General features: G+C 40.1%; 2 protein-coding genes across 2 annotated transcripts in view; one reads left to right on the top strand and one right to left on the bottom strand.

The window, feature by feature from the left end:
• Positions 1-18,223, top strand: part of Nup188 (nuclear pore complex protein Nup188) — an 18,898-nt gene extending 675 nt beyond the window's left edge. The window contains exons 2-28 of the mRNA XM_027351730.2: positions 2,327-2,537; positions 2,668-2,886; positions 3,425-3,694; positions 4,022-4,152; positions 4,371-4,605; positions 4,891-5,059; positions 5,558-5,673; positions 5,891-6,136; positions 6,318-6,466; positions 6,575-6,723; positions 6,911-7,050; positions 7,337-7,499; positions 7,694-7,883; positions 8,132-8,333; positions 8,575-8,796; positions 9,001-9,154; positions 9,416-9,564; positions 9,976-10,107; positions 10,330-10,451; positions 11,880-12,037; positions 12,950-13,194; positions 13,882-14,013; positions 14,844-15,137; positions 15,350-15,472; positions 15,924-16,127; positions 16,429-16,614; positions 17,579-18,223. Coding sequence (XP_027207531.2) covers positions 2,327-2,537; positions 2,668-2,886; positions 3,425-3,694; positions 4,022-4,152; positions 4,371-4,605; positions 4,891-5,059; positions 5,558-5,673; positions 5,891-6,136; positions 6,318-6,466; positions 6,575-6,723; positions 6,911-7,050; positions 7,337-7,499; positions 7,694-7,883; positions 8,132-8,333; positions 8,575-8,796; positions 9,001-9,154; positions 9,416-9,564; positions 9,976-10,107; positions 10,330-10,451; positions 11,880-12,037; positions 12,950-13,194; positions 13,882-14,013; positions 14,844-15,137; positions 15,350-15,472; positions 15,924-16,127; positions 16,429-16,614; positions 17,579-17,737 — 4,870 coding nt within the window. The 3' untranslated portion in view covers positions 17,738-18,223. The remainder of the gene's footprint in view (positions 1-2,326; positions 2,538-2,667; positions 2,887-3,424; positions 3,695-4,021; positions 4,153-4,370; positions 4,606-4,890; positions 5,060-5,557; positions 5,674-5,890; positions 6,137-6,317; positions 6,467-6,574; positions 6,724-6,910; positions 7,051-7,336; positions 7,500-7,693; positions 7,884-8,131; positions 8,334-8,574; positions 8,797-9,000; positions 9,155-9,415; positions 9,565-9,975; positions 10,108-10,329; positions 10,452-11,879; positions 12,038-12,949; positions 13,195-13,881; positions 14,014-14,843; positions 15,138-15,349; positions 15,473-15,923; positions 16,128-16,428; positions 16,615-17,578) is intronic.
• A 234-nt stretch (positions 18,224-18,457) lies between these two features.
• LOC138867142 (uncharacterized) overlaps positions 18,458-20,000 on the bottom strand; it is an 8,168-nt gene continuing 6,625 nt past the window's right edge. Inside the window, exon 5 of the mRNA XM_070141614.1 lies at positions 18,458-20,000. This exon is cut by the window's right edge and continues 204 nt beyond it. Within this exon, the coding sequence (XP_069997715.1) occupies positions 19,425-20,000 (576 nt within the window). The 3' untranslated portion in view covers positions 18,458-19,424.

Raw genomic sequence — 20,000 nt, 5'->3', positions numbered from 1 at the left:
GGCATGAACCGCTAATGAGTAGGGGATAAAGGGGGGCTTTCTCCCTTGTCTAGGGAAGATGTTGAAAGTAGGAAATGTTAGGTTGGGTTTTTGGGTTCACATAATATCCTGGTTCTGGGAAGATATGGTAACAAATGGTAAAAATCCAAGGAGGTCTGTAAAAGCTAGCCAGAAATTATTTAGGGATTATTTGCCAGACTGAAAGCTTTGCAGCATGCGCAGTTTTCTCTTTCTTATTTGTTAGCCGCACAATGTTGTCGAAGTGGCTGCTTACTGCGCAGTGTGGATTGGCCCAAGCATGGATCACTTTATGACAATGAACTGAATCATACTAGGTTGTGCAATCAATAACATCCCATTTTAATAGCATAGAAATTATGCAAAAATAACATAACATCCATCACAACTGTCACATAATGCAAAACATGCAAAACAACAGTTGTGTAACAATGAATTGCTCGCTTTAACTGCACAAGTCACAACTTTTGAAAATAACAAGATGCAAATATAAGGTGGTTTCCAGTCTGGATTTGTTGGCCTTTGCTAGAGTGAAGAGGCTGTGCTGATCATTGAAAGGCCTTCTAAGTATATAGGTATAGCAGTATTTTCATCCAGCTATCACTTATACATTACTAAATATACAGAAACCTTAGAGCAAGAAAATGATGGGAGGGAGATTCACAAAAAATATAGAGCTATATACCATATTTCTTAGCACATAATTAATATGTAATAACAGAGAATTGCAAAGAAATTTTAGGGAAATGATTTAAAAAAAGAGCTGTGAAAACAGACAGGTAAACATTATGAAAAACATTCACATACAGGTTTTTATGTTTACATGCTGATCGGATGCACACAAGTTAGAGAAACTTTCCGCTGTTTTGTGTGGTTTATCTTTATGATATTGACACTAAGTTAGGGCAAATTGAATATGATATTCTTTTAGACAACAAAAAGTTGCAGTAAAGCATTATCTTTTGGGCAGACTCTTTCTCCAACATCTCATGCTCTCAATAGTGCCGTTTTTTGAGAGGGAATACATCTTATGTAATAGGAAGTTTCTTATTTTTTATTTGTTGGGCAAGGAAAGTAGTAATGGCCAATTTACAGTCTTGGTTTTATTAGTGTTTATCATAACAATCTGTATTGTTTGGTACATGACAACCCTGATACTCTTCATTTATTACATTTTTGCATATAGCTTTAGCAGGCATAAACAAAGTTAAATTGAAATGAAACATGGAATGAAAAATACACATATGAATGTTATAGAAGCTAGTTGAACCCCTCCCCCCCCAAAAAAAAGGAAAAAAGAGAAAAAAAAAAGTGTAATGTAATAGATGTAGGCAGCATACTGGGATAGGCTATGACATGTCAACAATGATTACAAAGCTCAAATTCTACAATTCATTTTCATATCTTTAAGCCTCCATATATATTTTTTTCATCATACTATCAATAAACCAAGCTATTTTCTTTCATATTTCATACTGCACCAATTCTGAGCTAATATGGGATGTCAGACTGGAGGTATGCTATCCCATATCAAGAGGTTAACCATAAGTAAGGGTTGTATAAGACTGTTTGGTCATGCTAATTACTGCCCTCCACTCTCTTCCACTCTCTTCCACCCCAAAGCACCCTCAGATTTTTTTTTTTTTTTTTTTTTTTTTTCCCACTTGCCAAAATCAAAATTAGAAACATTAAAATCCCAACATAAGAACAACTCTGATCTTGACAACATTATATATTATATTAAACACGCGCTCTGCAGAAACACCATCTGCAGGTCAAATACCAGAATTACCGGCTTCCACCCCAAGCACCCTCAATTTTTTTTTTTTTTTTCTTTCTTTTCTTTTCTTTTTTTTTCTTTTCTTTTCTTTTTTTTTTTTCTTTTTTTCTTTTCTTTTTTTTCTTTTGTTTTCTTTGCTTTTCTTTTGTTTTCTTTTCTTTTCTTTTCTTTTCTTTTCTTTTCTTTTCTTTTCTTTTCTTTTCTTTTCTTTTCTTTTCTTTTCTTTTCTTTTCTTTTCTTTTCTTTTCTTTTCTTTTCTTTTCTTTTCTTTTCTTTTCTTTTCTTTTCTTTTCTTTTCTTTTCTTTTCTTTTCTTTTCTTTTCTTTCTTTTCTTTTCTTTCTTTCTTTTTTTCTTTCAAAAATCAAAATTTGCAACATTAATGATCTTGATAACATCATTTTTTATGTAAAACAAACTCACTGCAGAGACACCATCTGCAGTGTATAAATTTTTGTTGTATAGGGGTTTACATTAATAACATTTGGCGTACCACTAATGTACTTTTTATTTTTATCTTGCATTTTCAGTGGAAAGGCGCTGTGGGGCGTCATATGTGGCACATATGTTCTCCCTTCAGATGAGGTGGTGGGTGCTGAGCTCCAGCTGGCAGTGGAGCACCTCCGTCTTGGCCTCTCAGCTTATGCTGACCCCAGTGGTGATCACTACGAGAAATGGGAGAAGACCGCACCAGTGTCAAAGGCAGAGAAGGCATTTGTCAAGAAGCTGTCGGCACTCTTGGTTAGTGTGGTCAGGGTGTGATTTTCTCTAGTCTAGATTGAAGGTATTACTATTTTGTTGGTAAATATAGGATTATAAAACAATTGGAGCAATTTCTATGCAGTTAATCTAATTCCTAAACATTACACAGAAACTCTCAGCAACACACAGCTGGCAGATATTCCAGCTGTTCCTTCTGAATGAGTACCGAGGGGCTGATGCCTCGCTCTCCGAGGTGTTAGCCAGCCAGCGTGACGAGGAGACCTTTCTGGGCCAGCTTTGGAACTTCTACTTAGCTGACCGACTCCACCTCATCCGCTGTCTAAGACATGTAGTGGCTAATACAGCTAACCCGCAGCACCCATACCAGGTAAGAGGGCTTTCACGAAAAATCATTCATCCCATCAGTGGAGTGAATGATTTTCAGGGATGTAGTAGGGGAAGATGATTATTTATGAACATTTAAGACTTTTTTTTCATTTAAAAGATGTATAAATATATGGATGTGTTATATCATACTGTGAGATTTTTATGAAATGCATGAGGCTGTATGGAATATTCTTGTTTAATTTTCTTTTATTATAATCTATCAGAATGTCTGAACTAAAAACTCATTGCTTGTGTAAACACACACGCAAAAAAATATGCAGTGCAAAAAGTATTTGGACCTACATTCTGAATTGAATGTCAATGGTCCTAGTGTTATTTTCTTTCTATTTTTTTATTATTATTTTTTTTTTCTACAAAAATTACAATATTGAGAAGTAATGAGGAAAGAATCTTTTGACATTCGGTAGCCTGCTAGGGGATTTCCTTCTGTATTTGTTATTTTGTAATCACATGTATGTGCAGATCTAGCTTATGTAGTGTACACAGTCCAATCCAACATCCAACATTTGTCTTCACAGAGTCTGTTCCATGATTTCATGCAAGATGTCCTGGACAAGGATGGTACCCTTGGGGAGAGCCTTGTCAAACAGGTAATGTTATGCACTAAGATGGTCCCGCCCACACCCCAGTCCCATGGTCCGCATCTCCCTCCACATGGCCCCACAACCTGGTTGGCCCACCACTTAGCCGAGCTGCGTGAGGTGCTGGCCACACTGCTCGTATACTATGGGAGTACATCACAGTCACCAACTCCTGAAACCTTTCTCAAGCTGGTTCAGTTGGCACAGGTGGGTTGAACTCTATTGTTGGGCTGAAAGATGTTTATCTACCTGGCACAGGTAATCTTTTGGGTGTTCGGGTGGAATTTTAGAGGTTTATTGGATAATTTTCCATGTGATCTTGGATTTAGAAATGATTTAAGGATTTGTCTGTAAAATTACTTATTGTATTTTATACTAGTCCATATCACAGATTATTTTATGAGTAACTGTGTTAAAGATGATGCATATATATTTTTTTGTTTTTTGCTAGTTACATATTTTACCAACGAAGAGAAAGTTATTGTCACTAGTCACATCATCACATATAATTCACCTGCGTTATGGCCCTCACAGGGAGGCGGTCTTGGAGGACGGCCAGAGATTCAGGAGGGCATCAGGGAAAGCCATGCCCCACTGGTCGAAGCTCTCGACGGTGCCCACGTGCTGCTCCTGACCCTCATCATCAATGCTGACTCACCCATCAGGTTTGGCTTGTACTAAAGAGCAATTAGAATAGATGGTATGAGATGCATACCTTTTATGGCTGACCTACTTTATAACTATGTTGGACCTTTGTAAGCACACATTAGTTGGCAGTCATTATCCATTGAAGCTCTTATGACAGATAGACAAATGCCAAGCAAAAAGTGCACTTGGTATTTTGGAAATTGCCTGAGGTATTCACACTCCTCTTCCATTTCAGCGACAATAAACTCTGCGACAGTGCTTGGGTCAAGAAGCTAGACCCCACCATGGCTGGCTTGGGAGCCCGTACGCCCCACCTGGCCCCCTTGCTGGCTTGGGCTGTTCTGCAGCTCAGGGCATCAGATGGGGGAGCGAAAGGCAACCCAAGGATGTACAACAAGCTAGCACAAAGAGCTGTTCATGGCAACGTCTTTGCCTACCTGCAGACAGCACTCAATAATACATCAATACAGGTTTGTGGAAAAGCATAGGGTTGTCATTAAGATGCTTAATGACTGGGAAGACTGTTTCGTGTGTATGTATATGCATGCAGCTGTTTAATTTAGGTAATATATCTCTTCATTTATCTACTTGTTTATTTCTATCAATGTGTGTACAGTATGTGTAGATACTCAATAAGTTTATGTATGTGTATGTGTGATATTTATTATAATGCAAATATCAATACAAAAAATTCTTGGCGAGAATTTCCTCTTGTAGATAAGGTACATTTTTTGTATACAAATGCTTTCCACCAGGGAGATGAACTGCTAGTGCGACTCGCATCCTCGGTCGTGTACTCCCTCATGTGTGCCGCGGCGGGATGCCTGGACCTAGAGCGAATGGGATGTCTTTCTGTCCTTAATACGCTGGCCAAGAGGTGCCTTGCTCAAGACCCTCCAGCACAGCTATTTTGGGCTGAGGAAGGTGAGATTGTCCTTATTATTTGCATGCTCTTACTAGTTAGAAGTGAATAGAGGTGTTCTTGTCAGCATTTCCATCAATGTATATTGTTTTAATTATTTTCGTTAGTATTAATATTATCGTTGTAGTCGTCATCGTCATCGTTGTCGTCATCATCATCATCATCATCATCATCATTATCATCATTGTGAACATCATTATTGTCATCATCATCATTATCATTATCATTATTGATGGCAGCTTACATGCCTGACCTAGTGCTGAACTTTACTGACATGAGTGGGTTGAGGTTGTAGTGTACACACATGCACACACATGCACATACACATACACATATACATGCACATAAGTATGTATATATACATATACACATGCATAACATATACACACATGCAAAATGTACTCATATGCATAACATATACACACATGCAAAATGTACTCATATGCATAACATATACATATGCTGAAGTATTACTATATTTCTTTGTTTATTTTTTGAAGGTGGTGGAGCTGGACTGTTACTGCCGCAGGCAATAGAGGTGTTCCCCTACGATGTTCAGCCCTTGCTGTCCCTCATGAGTGCTCTAGCTGTTGCTAATACAGAGAGCTGCCAGAAGGTATGGCTTCCTGCTGAAGTTTTGGCACTCCTTTTTAGTAATGATCATATTTTCCATATTGAGAGGTACATGTACAAACATCTGATATATATATGTGTGTTGGGGGAAGGGCAGAGAAAATATATCCTAGAAAATAAATAATTCCAAAGAAATGAGATAAGTAAGATGCTCTCTCATCCTCAAAGTAAATACATCAGCTTTTTCTTCTATTTTTCAGGTAATAGAACTCCTGACAGAGCTGCCAAACCTATCCTGGGTGCTGACACAAAGTGACCTCAGGAGCATTCAGATCAGGGGCAACGACTGTGTAACCACAGCTCCCCTGCAGGTCCTTCCATCATTGACCATTGCAGCAGACACACGTGGCACCCTGATCTCCACAAACCCACCTGTTGTAACCTGGCAGACACCCACAAATGCATGGCAAGCTCTTTTGGGGGTCATGAAACTTCTTGATGAAGAGGTGAGAGTGTGTAATAATTATTATTATATTATTGGTATTTTTATATATTTATTATTATTTTTGTGATGCAGCTGTTTCTTAATGTCTGCTTGGGATGGCATAAGCAAACAGGCAAGCAGAATAACAAAAAACTGCTCAACAAAACACTTTTCCTTTAATGTGAGAGAAATTCTTCTGCCAGGTAAGTGGAGGGGCAAGCATTCCTGACCAGAAGCTCATGGAGACAGTATCAGCTACGCTACGCCTTCTGGCTTCCCTCTTGACCACACTCCCTGATCATCTGCCTGCGTTCGTCCACTTCATCCAGCAGACAATAGTGCTGTTACGCAGGTATGATTTGTATTGTTGTCCTGTCTGATCTAATGAATTCTTAATTTCTCGTATTGTTATTATTATCTCATGTTCTGTTATGATTGTCACTAATGTCATCTTTTGCAGAATATCCCAAGTCAGTCGGCCACCAGGACAGCTGGTAGCAACGCTCATGGAGTTTCTGACGGAGGTTTCAACACAGGACCCTAAGTTGGTGTGGAATGAACTTGAGAGCTGCCCTCTCCTGCCCTTCCTTGCTGCCCCACACAAATATGGTGGGTTGTCTGCTTTGTATCTGTTAAAATATTGATGCTCTGCCATAGATAAATTGTTTCTAGTTTGCACTATGATAATTTTGATTATAATAGCTGAGCTTAAAGCTTTTCCATTTGTCATAAACTGTAATAGAAAAACACATAAAAAGAAAAATTGTATTTTAACCATACAACATCACATTCACAGGAGCAAAGAAAGGGAAAGTAGACCCCTTCCTTGGGTACCGTGCTGGTGCCCTCAGAGCCCTAGTCTGCGGTGAAGAGGCAGCGACTGGGAAATACCCCATCCTAAACTCCTACACACGCTTATTGATCTGTGGTGTTAAGGTAATAGGATGTTCTTGTATTTGTTTTACTAATGCATACAGGATCAGTTAGTCGTTTTATTTCACCATGTTTTGATTCTGTGATATTTCCCAAGTCTCGGTTTGTTGTTGAATTGATGTCAAAAAGGTTTACTTCATTTGATAATGTATATATTTTTTGCTTTTGGCCATTGCAGAATTTCTTTTTAAATCTATTCACAAATATCAAGTAAGGTTTTATGCACAATCTGAAAGATTATTGTAACTGATGGAACCATTTCTGTACTTTGCTGCTTTGTTTCCTTCAGGATGGCTTCAGCAGTGGGAGTGTAAATGGGGGTGTGGTGTTTGTAGCAAGGGAGGTGACAGGAGCCTTGCTAAGATGGTGCTACAGTTCCCAAGAAGAGAGAGACACTGTCCTCAATCACTGCCTGGCCCTTCTTCACCACACCCTAGAGGCTTCAGACATAGGTAAGTTTGACCTTGGGATGCAATAAAGGCCTCCTTCTTTTAAGGTCTGTTATTGCTAGTGTGTCCTTTTTTGGATTTGCTTGTCTGTTGGGATAACAGAAAGGAAGGCCTATGAGGAAGAATAATTATTGGGTTAGAAGGGGCACAGCATTGAAGGTGATACAACTTGAAAACACCATTGACCCTACACACAGATACCAGTGTTCGTGACTTGGTGGTCAAACAATTGGTGGATAGTAGCAGTGCTGGGCAGACTCTGCTGTCAGTGGTAGTTGGTGGGGCTAACCTGGAGACAGCCATTAACCACCCAATGCACTCGCCCATATCCACCCATGCGCATAGACTGACACGAACAGCCCAAATGGCTCTTTCCATCCTGCACAGGTAAATCTTTTAGTTCTCCTTTTAGTTCTTTTAAAATAAGCTTAGTGTTTGGAAAGTGGATATATCATGATTTCAAGTGAAATATTAATAGACATACATAAATTATTATGATGTTAAATGGACAGAGTTGAAATAGTGTGAAATGATTTGTCTTGAAAATTAAGTTAATCAGGGAAAGCCAGTATTATTATATTATTACTATTATCAATAGTATTATAAATAAAGTTGCTTTAATGTATACTTTCCAGGCTTGTAGGTGAAGACACCAGCATGGACGGACTAAATCAGCTTCTCCGTGCAGCTCCAACCCCCAATACACCTCTGAGCGGAGGACGCCTGCATGGTAGCACCTCCCCCCATTTGGCTTTGACTGTTGCTTTGTATGCACATCAAAGGCTTAATCCACGTCTCTCTTACCTTGCTCTGCGAACGCTCACCAGGTTTGCTCAGGTAAGGTGGCTTAGGAGTGGGACAAAGTTGCTGTTATGGAAGTATGTAGTTTGGTCATATTGAGTGATGTCAAAAATGTTTGAAAGGGTATGGAGTCATCAATATTTCTGTTTAGCATGCAGTGAGGCAGTAACACAGTAAAGCCATACCTTTCATCCCCATCTCCAAATGTGCAGTTAATTGTAAATAATTTTCATGTGGAACCATCCTCATAATTTTTGTCTACTCTGATCTATTCCAGAAACTCAATGTGCCATTAGTTGCTTGTCTGGGTGGAGAAGCTGAAGGGATTCGAGATGCTCTTCTGCGCAGATTAGACTCTGCAACGGAAGACGTGCGTGTGAAAGTTGCTCTCCTGCGTCTCCTAACAGCATCTACCACACGGCAGCAGGGGCTAACCAATGCCTTCCTTACACCTCCCGAGAAACTCTTAGATCCTCTTACATCACTCTTCAATCCTTCCGTAAGCAAAGGAGATATATTTATACATTGTAGTAGCTTGCTGTAGGCTTTTTGTCAGCTGTGTTGTGTACACTGTTTTTTATGCAAGACTTTAAATCATACTTCATATTTTGAAGCCTTTTAGACATTGATGCCATATTTGTTTTAAAAAGTTTGTTGTATACATTTGTTTATGGAATTTGGATTTTTTTTCTGATTTTACTAGACCTCTACATCATCGGGAAGAGAGTTAGGCTTGGCAGTTGTGGAACTCGTAGATGCTCTCTGGAGTGAGAAATACACCACTGCAACAACTTACCTGCAAGATAAATCAGACTTCTGGCAGGCACTGGTTCAGCCCCTCACAAAGGAGAAGACAAGTATGCAGAAAGCTCTTTATGGATGTTTTTTTTTTTTTTCATTATGGCCATGCCTGGAGTTTGAAGCACAAACTTATATATGCCTTTGTGTACACTTCATTTTTCTCTCTCTCTCTTTCTTTTTTTTCTTTCTGCTTCTCTTCCTCCTCCTCCTCTTCTTTTTCCTCTTCCTCTGCCTCCACCCTAGTGAGAGAAAGATGAACATTTTGTAACCCATATTTTATATATATCCTAAAAACTACCACCTTTCGTTTCCTCCAGATGAAGTGAATAATGCCATCGTCGGCCACACGTTGCGGGTGCTTGCTCGGCAAGTCTTCTCATCTGATGCCAAACCCAGTGCTTGTCTCAAGTCAGCCATGGATAAACTCTGTGACCCAGTCAAGGGAACCATTTGCCATTGGTCAGAGGTAAGGTTGTCTCTGTCTTTATTCTTCCTTCTTTTTATTCTCATCTTTGTCCACCCATCTTGTTTTTAAACTTCCATGCAATTTGATCCATTTCTTCATCTTCTGCCATAGTTAGGATATTGATGTTGTTTTGATGTTCCTATTTTCCATTTGTGTATACTTCAACAACTGCAATTTTCTAATAGAGTTTCTATACGAATATTTGAAAAAAAGGCAGGAAAAAAAATTGGCCTGGGAATTTTGCCCCATCTGCTGTGCTACTGGCAACTCTAACTAGCAAACATGATAAATAGAATGCCCACATTTCCACCTCCTTTTCTTACTGAATAACTTGTAGTTGGTAAAAGCAATAGCATTGATAGCTCTATTTTGTCTAAACTCATTGTCAACAACTTTACTCCTCTTGAACAGCACATAGTAAACAGCCTAGAGGACTCTGGTCCGCTCAGCAATGACGTTACCGAGTTATTGTTACCTGCTTGGCGAGACCTGGTGGTAGTGATGGTAGCTAGGGCCAAGTCCTGGCTGGCCGACAAGCAGAAAGTAAGTGTCAGTTACTCATGAATAACATTATTGCTTCAAGTTCATGTTGGTTATTAATTATTATTGATTGTTATCATGGTAGGGAGATCATTGGGGACTTTACAGTCTGGTTACCCTGATTTATATCCTAGAATAAAGATTTGTGTGGAAATCCAAGGCAGATATACCTAATAATCTCATGTTTATTGCTTTCTTCCCATTTTATGATACTCTTTCTTGCAGGTAAGCATAGCGAGTGACATTCTGCACACCCTATTGAATCAGCTGGAGAAAGAGTCCATGGATGAAAAGCTGGCTCTCCTCCTGGCCGAATTGTACCTGGCTCTAGTCAAACATTGTGGGAAGTAAGTGCAGAAAATTGACATTAGTTTTAAGTAAGTGTAACAAGTCATGAGTTGTACATAGTTTCAGTAAGTATATTTTAGAAATGGCATTATTAAGCTGTAAGATTTACTTGGTTTATTTGAATTACAAGCAGTAATGGGCACTAGTTGTAAGCTATGCTTGGCTCTGGTGAATTGTAAAATTGTAAAATGGACTTGGATACAGGAAACTGTAAGTTGTAAGTTGTACCTAGTATAAATATGCTGAAAGATATACTTTATAAGTTATACCTGGTTCTAATAAGCTGCAAGTTTAACCAAAGCCTAGTCCAATATTGTGGAAGCAAGCACAAGAGTGAGTGAATATTACATGTGACAGTGATGAGAGAGTAGTGATGGGAGAGTGAGAGAGTGAGTTGAAAGAGTGGGATAAAATTATATATATCAGTAGGAAAAGTATCTTACTGAAGTTTAGACATGTGATTGTCTGATCATTGATGAATGGATCAATGCTTACCAGCACCCTATGCATTATTATGGAGATTGAGATCTTACAGATGTCTACTGTCTACTGCATTTTTTTGTGAATTTTATTTACATGTAGATGGCTCAGTCACCAAGTGGGTAATTAAGAGGTGTACCTGACCTCACTTAATTACCCCATTCTGTAAATTTTTGTTGTATTTTTATGCTAATACTATTGTTATATTTTGCAATATTATAATGATAATGATGATTATAGTTATTGCTCTTATTAGTTGTTATTATGATTATTGTTTACATTACTGCTATTATTAATATTATTACTACTATTATTAATTTGTATTATTATTAATTTAATTCATTGTTGTTACGATAATTATTGACAATATGATTATCATGATATTAACGTTACAACTACTAATGAAAAAATATAAGCAAAAATCCCAAACATCAAGAAAAGAGTAAACAAGTAAGACCACATTGGCCAAGAATTTGACACCCATGGTAACTAATCACTTCTGGAGCCATCGCGTGCGTAAACAAAATTAATGAACAAAATCACAGTGAGCGTGGCATGTAATACATACCCTCCATGCATCAGTGAGTAGTTCACTCATGTGCTTGCCTTTTTACAACAGCGAGTTCATTGTTTTCATCCTTTGTTTGTGTTTTACGTATGTTAAGTTGCTGTATATTGGTGTGTTTGTTGGTTAATTTTTTGAATGGTTATCATTATGTAGATGTTTATTTTGTTTCATGTATGTATGTATGTATGTATGTATATATGTATTGATATGAGATTTGACTTAAGTGCACTACAGTTGTGAAATCTTATTGTTTATGTGTATGCCATTATTTAAGTGCAGTAGATCTAGAAATGTACAGTTGTTTTTAGATTTTATTTTTATTTTTAGATTGATTTTTTTGATCTTCCAAACCTTCCTCACAATATACTTCCCCTTACAGAAACCTCATTGAAAAAGAGGACTGCTTCAAGGGCGTGGGCAGACTGTTGGTCAAGGTGCAGGAGGCAGTAATGACGACACCTACACACTCCCAGATGCTCATCCTTGGGGCAGCCCTCAGGATGGTCAAGCTCACGGAACCATCGGCACAGTCCCAAGGTAGGGGTGGTACTGACATGGAGGGTGGGGGGTACTATTAGCACCAACATGATAAGTTTATAAGGGAAAAAGAAAATGTTTTGTCACTTTTAATATTATTAGTATAGCAACATACAACATCCAGAACTAGTCCATATAAAGAGCATCTTCTGGCATAACTTGTGAATTTTTTATGTTAAGGGGTCAAACTTGTGCTTGTTAGGCACAAAAAAGATAAATAGACATGCCAATCCACTGAAAATGGCACATTTCCTAAAAGGGCACTAGGTACTCTTCACAAGATAAGTGCCAAAAAACATAAAAACAGAACATGACATTTATGATTTATTGTCTCGAATGACATCAAAATTATCTATGTATCTGTTTCTCTTATTCTGTGTTTATGCAAGGATTTAGTTATTGTATATAACCATATTGTAAATGTAAGGGGACTTCATGATGAGGATGCTAAGTGTGCAAGTGTACTTTAGTTCTATGCCATGTTCAAGTGTAAAGGATTACATTGCGATCTATTTTTCATACCAAATATCTGTCTCATTGTATTGAATTGCAGTATGATCATATTTTAGCTTTTGCCTCAAAAAAGAAAGAAAAATCTGAAATTACTTCTAATTGAAGACACAATGAAATGCCAAAGGTGTTCAAAGGAATGCTGGGCTAGCTGAAGGTATCGCATGTTCTGTAAACCAAATTTACGAGTGTCTGAATTTAGCATTCACATTGTCACAGTATGATTTTTCTCTTCATATGTATTTCTGAACTGTTCCCTCCTACTGTAATTATAAACTTACTGGACATGGATAACATCATATTTAAAAAGATGCGAAAAAGATACAGATAGATAGATTAAAAAAACTGTCCAAAATAAGCAGAATTTTCAGTAATCATTCTCACTTTTTCATCCTTCTCCAGGCCAAGCACTCGCACTTCTGGGCCCTGTGACGTGGCTGGTGCAACAACATGGGCGGCTGGCGGGCTCCTCTTCCTCCTCCTCCTCCTCCTCAGCGTCTTCCTGCACAACAGCTGCTACTTTGAGCCTGGCTGCAGCGCTCCTCCACCAGTGCCTGTTGCGCTGTGCCCCCGATGGTGCGCGACCCTTCCTGGCCCACACGCCCGTTGTTCCAGCACTGCTGCATGCCGTTGAGACCTACATGCAGGTACGAGTCTATACTGTGTTTGTCCTGTTTTGGATTTCTATATTTCATTCTTTCGTTCATGATATTTCCTTTTATTTTCTTTTATTTCCATCAAATAATTTTTCAGCCTTTTTCTTTTCTTTTTTACTTTTTTCTGTTTGATCTCATCTTTGTTGTACAGCACAACCTGTACCTTTCTACCCAACATATATTAAGAAAGTAAGTTGGCCAGACTTAATCAAGGACCACCATGCAAGAACTATTTATTTGATCATATGAATGTATAAACAAATCTTGCGTAATTTTTTGTGTTTTGATGTACGTGTATGTATGTATGTGTTCGTGTTATTATCCTTTAGTTCATGCAAAGGATTACAGAGAGTATTATCATTGCTACATTCACCTGAATTATTCCAATATAAATCATCCTTTGATTTTCAGTCTTTATCTTATGCCTCAAAGCAATGTTGCACACACAGACTCACTCACTCACACAATGAATGTATTATTTATTATTAAAGTATGGTATATTATGTAAAATTTAATCCTAATGAATATTATTACTAATAATGAAAAGGAATTGGTAAGAGGAGCTAACCATCTGTTGCTTACTATATTTTTATATCTTTCTTAACATTTATATTTCTTGTTTATCCACTCTGCTCTCTGAATTATTCACTCTGCTTAATTATCCATTTCCCTTCCCAGTGCGGTGAAGAAGAAGTAGTGGGGGAGCTGCTTCGGCTGCTGTCAACACTGTCCAGGGTCGCCGAGCTGTCCGATGACCTTTCCACACAGACACTCTCGTCCACACTTACGCTCACGATTCCCCCATCTAAGGTATGAAGGATTTGTATTTGGTTTTAGTTTGTTTTTTATTCTTCTTTTTTTCTAATACTGTTTTATGAATTTGCTTGTTTATATTTTGTCAAGGAGTTATATTGTAGATAGTGTTGTTATTATCCTCACAGCAATTTTTGATTCTCAGATGCTCTTTCAAATGTTTTACCAAGTAGTTATTCTCTCAGATATTTTTCAAGCAGCTCCTTCCTCAGTTACCTATCAGGCAGTTACCTCTCATTTTGTGTGTGTGTGTGTGTGTGTGTGTGTGTGTGTGTGTGTGTGTGTGTGTGTGTGTGTTTGTGTGTGTGTGTGTGTGTGTGTGTGTGTGTGTGTGTGTGTGTGTGTGTGTGTGTGTGTGTGTGTGTGTGTGTGTGTGTGTGTGTGTGTGTGTGTGTGTGTGGTGTGTGTGTGTGTGTGTGTTTGAGTGTGTGAGTGTGTGTGTGTGTGTGTGTGTGTGTGTGTGTGTGTGTGTGTGTGTGTGTGTGTGTGTGTGTGTGTGTGTGTGTGTGTGTGTGTGTGTGTGTGTGTGTGTGTGTGTGTGTGTGTGTGTGTGTGTGTGTGTGTGTGTGTGTGTGTGTGTGTATTTTTTTTTTTTTTTTTAAGGTTACTTAGCATTTCAGGGAAATGTGATGACCAGTAATATGGGTTCAGTTTAAACAGCTGAGGCAAAAGAGCAGTATTATGGAAGGATTGAATGGACACATGAGAATGTAGTTGTGATAGAGATAGATGCTCTCTAGATTAGATCGAGATAAAGACACTTATGTATATTTTTAAGATGGTTGAATTATATTTTGTTAATGTATGTTCATATATTTACCAACCAGACCGGCCTATTGAGCGAGGTGGTGTGGGGTGTGGTGTGGGGCGTGCGTCGTGAGGGCGTTGGTGGTGTGGAGGGTGGCGTGAATGTAGCAGCAGTCCACCTAGGGGCTCTGTGTGGGGCCCTTGGTGCACCCCACCGACAGCCTGCCCTTGCCCTCGCTAGCGCCGCCCTTGTGTCAGTACTGGCCCCCTATGCCTCAATGTGGATTGTCACCCATCCAGCCTCCTACTCGCAGCTCACTGCTGCCACTACGCGTTGCATTCACATCACGACACAACTGCTCCATACACCCAGGGTGAGAGAGACTGGGACCAGGTCTGCTGGGGTGTGGTCATCAAGCATGTTGTATCAGTAATGGGATGGGATAATTGTTGATAGGATATGCACTATTTCTAATGACATCAATATTTGTATCAATGATAATAGTAACATGAAGTATAAGGAAATGATGAAATGCTGTTCACATGAAACATTGAACACAAAAGATGTGACTTGGGACACCGGCAGGTTGTTGAGATGGAGCTGAGTGGAGGAAGAAGCAGCAGCAGTAGCGGAGGGAGCACGGAGGCACCTGCCATTGCACCGCAGATAACAGCCGCCACGACTGATGTCCTCAATGGCATGCTGCAGGTAGGTAATAGGGTGACCTAGCTGGAGGGCAATGATGGGGGGGAAAGTGAGAGGGTGTAGGAGGTGAAAAGAGAGAAGGAGAGGGAGTGAGAAAGATGGATGTGATGGGAGATAAGGAGGAGGCTTCTCTTCCCTTATTAGGAGGAAAGGAGTAGTGGGGAATCACTTATTCTCCTTTAAGGTGCGACGGATCATGTTTCTTATGGCGATAATGACCTTAGCCCTTGGTGCGGCAGGTAATTTTGAATAATCAGTCATGTCTACTAACTGACAGAATATTGATATATCAGTAAATTTTTAAAAAACCTGCTCATAATTGTAAAAACTGACAAATTCTCATATTCCTTCCATTTATATATATTTTTTCTTTCTTTTTTTTGTACTTACTGAAATTCAACTTGTCCTATGCTTCCATGGAACTATTAGCACATTCTGCTGATGTCTTTTACAGGTTGTGTGTGCGTGCTTGAGTGCCCTCATTGCTCTAGGACCTGATCTGACCGATTTGCTCTGTGGACCTGGCATTGACGTGGGTGCATGGACATTATTCTTCCACCCTTCATTCCGCCCTGTAACTGCCCTTGACCCGAATGCTCAGCCCAGCTTGGCATCTCTCACCTCTGTACTGGATCTCTATGACAGCCATGCATCAAAGGTAAGTACTGTGTGTATCATGTTTTTTTCTCTCTCTTTCTTTTGTTTTTCACTTTCGTCTTGGCTTTTTTTTTGTGTTTCCTTAATTATCAGTCCTTGTCCTCTCTCCCTTCCCCTCTCTTACCTTCCTTCCCCACACCTACTCACTCACTCACTCCACTCACTCACTCACTCACACACTCACTCCATTTCTCATTTCCACCATTCTTTTCTTCCATTTTCTTCACCCCATCTTCCTCCCTGTATCTTCTTAGCTTCTCAGTTCTCATACACCAACCTAAATCGCCAATCCATTCCTTCAGGAGAGCCGAGGACTGTCACCATGCCGTGGGGGAGCGCCAGAGGTTGGGCTGTGCATACAAGTCTTAGCAGCATCTGCAGAAAAGGCACTTCTGCTGCTACTCACCCAAGCCACACTGGCCCTCATGCGGCCGGAAACACCCCCGAGGGATAGCCTGCGTGTGCGCCATGGCCTTGCTGATGAGATGGTAAGTCACTGTTCCTTGCATGCAAAAGATTACAGAGTCGTCTTTGTCTTCTTCCTCTGCCGTCACACCATTTTTCTTTTCTTTAATTTTTTTTCATTAGCTTTATTATTATTATTCTGTTTTATCACTTATGCATCTTATATCCCTTTATATCTTCCTCTCTTTTCTTTCTGTCTGTCGCTTGGCTTATTTTTTTTCTCATCATTATTCTCCCATTGACGTATTTTCACCTATCCTATTTTTCTTTTGTACTTTTATTATGCTTTGTAGAGGTTCTAGCACTTGAATACATTCATAGTCCTTATTTGCAGATCTCTTCAGTGATTTCATTTACCATAAGAGGACGGTGCAATTTAAAGAAGTGATATAGGTTTATCAACAGTTCTTATTCAGCCCATTACTTAGTGTACCCATAATCAGGCTAATGAGTAAGGAACTAAGGCATAGTGTCCTCATCTTCAACCTGTTCTTCTATCTCTTCCTCCTCCTCTTTCTCCCCACCTTCTCCTGTCTCTCCTCCCCCTCCTTCTACCTTCTCCTTCTCCTCCTCCTCCTCTTCCTCCCCACCTTCTCCTGTCTCTCCTCCCCCTCCTTCTACCTTCTTTTTCTCCTCCTCCTCCTCCTCCTCCTCCTCTTCCTTCCCACCTTCTCCTGTCTCTCCTCCCCCTCCTTCTACCTTCTCCTTCTTCTTCTTCTTCTTCTTCTCCTCCTCCTCCTCCTCCTCCTCCTCCTCCTCCTCCTCCTCCTCCTCCTCCTCCTCCTCCTCCTCCTCCTCCTCCTCCTCCTCCTCCTCCTCCTCTTCCTCCCCACCTTCTGTATCTCCTCCCCCTCCTTCTACCTCCTCCTCCTCCTCCTGTATCTCCTCCCCCTACTCCACTCCTCATCCTGTTCCTCCTTTTCCACCTCCTCCCGTATCTTCTCACTCACCTCCCCTCATCCTCTTTGTTCTCTTGTATTGCCACAGAATTCCTTCTTCACCCGATGGCTAGGGAGGCGTCCAGCTGCGTCACCTCTTCCAAGCAGCAGTTCGACAGCCTCAGGGACCAGCTGCACTGCCCAGGTTGACCTCACGTACCTACGGCTTGCCCAGCAGCTGGTAGCGAGGCTTGCTTCCAATAAGTGATTTGCAAGTGTGCATAGATATATATACATGATTCATGCATGTTTAGATAATATTTTGACTTTAAAAATGCATCAGTGCACCGTGACAAGAGTGAGAGAAATTAATGGATAAAAAGATGATGTGATGTGATGACTGAAGTTCATTTTCTTTTGGACTTAAATTTTTCAATTAGATATTTTTATGGTATCTTATATCTTGAGTTGAGGATGCAAGATGGGGATGATTTGCATTGTTATTATTAACTTTATTATTATTGTTAGTATCATTATGATTCTTGTTTATTATTATTATATATATTTTTATATGTATTTTTTCTATTATTTTTCAATGTTTTTTATAAAAGTTTCCTAACCGGTTTCACAAGAAGTAATCCCAGTCTTTCAGCCCGATCACTATTTTCTAGTTTATATGTTGTATTGTGGTTTCTGTTGCTTAGTGTGTTTTTGTACATTTTAATGAAAATATTGAATAAAGTTAAAATATTTTCTACATTGTTGTATTTTCCCATTGATAAGTCATCTTTGGCTCTGCTAATGTGGAAGAAAACGCAGCAGGATGCTTTACCGCTTTCATCTCGGAGGCGGCTCCCTTTTGTCGAGATTCATGATGAGTTTATTCAGGCAACCTGAGCCACAGCTGATGATGTCATTCCACAGGCCTCTCCACCTAAGGACAGTATGGTGAGCACCGTGATTCTGCAGTGATCACCTCTTGCCTTCCAGAGAGGGATGGCCACATCCTTTAACTAGCAAAGGGGAATGGTACAAGACCGCTTGATGGCAGTCAATATAGCATATAAACCACAAGTCTGTTTTCAGACTTTAGCAGTTTAATGAACATGTTACAATTACTCGCTATCATAAGCCAAGGTACCACTCCTCTTATCTGACTGGAACTTTGACAGGGTCTAGGCAAATTTTCGGAGGAACTTGGCAAGCCAGACTCAGAATGTTCTTCCCCCTAACCATATTGCTTTTGCTATTAATAGCATCTGTAGTACACTCGTATTGGAAATCTGTTAATCATTATTATGCTGGTATGACCTCAAAGCACACCTTATTTTAGGGCCTGTAAGTGTAATATATCCAAATTGGGACACTAAGGAGCTAGAGGTGGCTCAAGGACCCTAGTTAGCTAATGAAACCAGGGCTTTATTCCCCTTCAACTTAAGAGATCGTACTGCAGTCAGCTATGGGAGGGTTTGGCACAAATTTTCTCAGGGCTTAGCAGACAGAACAAATATAATTTACTCTAAGGAATACCCTTCCACCTCCTGAGCAAGGTTCCGAATAGGTTGTTCTTAGGTCTTTCTCAGCAATTTCCTAATCCTACACGCCCGGAGTCCGATGCAATTCCCATCCCCAAGCAATCGAGCTTTGCTACATGTAATACTTATTGCAGTCCCACACCAGTCAAATCAAAGCACTTATCCATGGTGTTACGATGAATGATATTCTGTCTAATAAGTGTCATTTGTGTATATTTCTAGTACCAATTTCTCCGCTTGGCAGACTGGCTTGCGTTTATGGAGGTGAAGTAAAAATATATTTATAATAATAATAAGTACTTTGGGCTGTTGTGACAAACGACTGGATCTTGAGCTCAATTTAAACACAAAATAGCGATATCTGAAAGGTAAACATGAAACTTTTTTTTGTATATTTGATATTTTTTGTATCTCTGGTAATTAAGTTCCACCAAAATAATTATTAGACTTAAGTTTGCGATAGATATCAGAGTCTTTTCTTATAAATAGGTAATTATCTAAGAGGCTGTGGGTATCCATAGGGAAGAGACTGTAACCGCGAGAGTTGAAGAATTCAACAAATTCATCATCTTGGTCTGTTTTCCCGTTTCGTTTCGCCTCGGCCTTTGAACCATCGTCTACGGCAGGGTCGTTGATTCCCGACCCCGCGCTTTCACCGTTCGTGTGTCTGTTCGTGGTGTTCACAACGTGCTCCACCAGCCAGACGTCGACCGCGATGTCCAGCCACGGGAAGGCGTCGAGGATGGCCGGCTCGGCGCCCTCGACGTCCAGCGACACGAACTGCACGTGGGAGACGTTAAGGGCCAGGAGGAGGGACGCCAGGGGGAGGCACTGCACCGACTCGTACAGCGGGACGGAGCCGCCCATGTCCCCGCCGGCCATCCTCAGAGGGGACAGCGCCTCGGCAGAAGCGAGGACGCCGTGGCCGCGGGCGTACATGCTGGTGCCAGGATGGCTGACCGCGTTGCCACTGTACTTGATGAGGATCTCCTGGTG

Source organism: Penaeus vannamei, chromosome 28, assembly GCF_042767895.1.
Source record: "Penaeus vannamei isolate JL-2024 chromosome 28, ASM4276789v1, whole genome shotgun sequence".
NCBI lineage: Eukaryota > Metazoa > Arthropoda > Malacostraca > Decapoda > Penaeidae > Penaeus > Penaeus vannamei.
The sequence above is the reverse complement of the archived record's forward strand: the minus strand, read 5'-3'. Positions and strand labels throughout refer to the sequence as shown.